This window comes from Solanum pennellii, chromosome 2, assembly GCF_001406875.1.
Source record: "Solanum pennellii chromosome 2, SPENNV200".
NCBI classification, from domain to species: domain Eukaryota; kingdom Viridiplantae; phylum Streptophyta; class Magnoliopsida; order Solanales; family Solanaceae; genus Solanum; species Solanum pennellii.
Window position 1 is genome coordinate 14,919,503 of NC_028638.1, and position 1,758 is coordinate 14,921,260.

At 33.6% G+C, this 1,758-nt stretch overlaps 1 protein-coding gene across 1 annotated transcript; it reads right to left on the reverse strand.

Annotated features, from left to right (window-relative positions):
- Nucleotides 1–358: 358 nt before the first annotated feature.
- Nucleotides 359–724, reverse strand: LOC107009773 (uncharacterized mitochondrial protein AtMg00240-like). The gene has a single exon (XM_015209110.1). It carries the CDS (start codon nt 722–724, stop codon nt 359–361), a length of 366 nt encoding a protein of 121 aa, XP_015064596.1.
- Between the last annotated feature and the right edge of the window lie 1,034 nt (nt 725–1,758).

Below are 1,758 nucleotides of genomic sequence, written 5' to 3' on the forward strand. Positions count from 1 at the left end.
TAGATCAGCCACATTGTCACTTGAACGAATTTGTTGCACATTTATATCACCATTCTTTTGAAGTTCGTGTGTCACCATTCCTTTTAAGTTCGTGTGTATAGAAAAGCTTTGGTGAAATGTGATTTGTTCTATCTTCTTTTATGAATCTTCCCTTAAGTTGTGCTAATCATGCTGCATTATCTTCATATAAAGTGGTGGGTACTTTATCACATTCCAAACCACATTTCTCTTGACTAAGATGTATCATAGACCTTAAACACACACATTCTCTATTTGCTTCATGAATAGATATTATTTCAGCGTGATTAGATAAAGTGGCTAAGATGGACTGCTTTGTAGATCTCCAAGATATGGCAGTCTACCCACATATAAACACATAGCTTGTTTGGGATCGAGCTTTGTGTGGATCAGATAAATATCCTGCATCAGCATAACCAACAAGATTTGGGCTACAATTATTAGAATAAAATAAGCCCATATCAGTTGTCCCTTTAAGATATCGCAAAATTTGTTTGATCCCATTCCAATGTCTCCTAGTAGGAGCAGAACTATACCTTGCTAACAAGTTAACAACAAAAGTTATATCAGGCCTTGTAGTATTAGCAACATACATTAGTGCACCAATTGTGCTAAGATATGGTACTTCAGAACCAAGAATTTCTTCATCCTTTTCTTGAGGTCGGAATGGATACAACCATCGGAGTACATAATGGATGCGCTTCATCCATACAGAATCTTTTCAACACTTTTTCTGTGTAGGCAGATTGATGAACAAAAATACTATTTGTCAAATGCTCAATTTGCAAACCAAGACATAATTTTGTCCTTCCCAGATCTTTCATTTTAAATTCGTTCTTTAAATAATCAATTGCCTTTTGAAGCTCTATTGGAGTTCCAATAAGATTTATGTCATCAACATAAACAACAAGTACAACAAATTTCGATATTGTTTTCTTTATAAAGACACATGGATAAATTGCATCATTTGTATAACCTTCCTTAATTAAATACTCACTAAGACGGTTATACCACATGCGCCCAGATTGCTTCAAACCATATAATGATCTTTGCAATTCAATTGAATACATTTCTCGAGATTTTGAATTACATGATTTAGGCATCAAAAATCCTTCAGAAATTTTCATGTATATCTCATTATCAAGTGATCCATAAAGGTAGGTTGTAACCACATCCATCAAATGAATTTCAAGTTGCTCATGGACTGTGAAACTAATGAGATAACGCAATGTTATTGCATCCATAACGGGTGAGTATGTCTCTTCATAATCGACACCAGGCCTTTGAGAAAATCCTTGTGCCACAAGGCGTGCTTTATACCTTTGTATTTCATTTTTCTCATTTCTTTTTCACACAAAAATCCATCTGTAACCAACATGTTTAATACCATTAGGTGTTTGAACTATAGGTCCAAAAACTTCACGCTTGGCAAGTGAATTCAACTCTGATTGAATTGCTTCTTGCCATTTTGATCAATCATTTCGTTGTCGACATTCTATAACAGATTTAGGTTCATGATCCTCATTATCTTGCATGATATTTGTTGCAATATTAAATGCAAAGACATAAACAATCACTATTTCTGATCGATTCATATTAGTTTAAACATCTCCTAAATTTATGGATAGTTCATTATTTCCTTGAGTTTCAAGTTCATTGATTCTTTCATGAATATCAGACTTATTCAAATTTTCAACTTCCATATGAGATTCTTTCATAGTGTCATCTTGACATTTAATC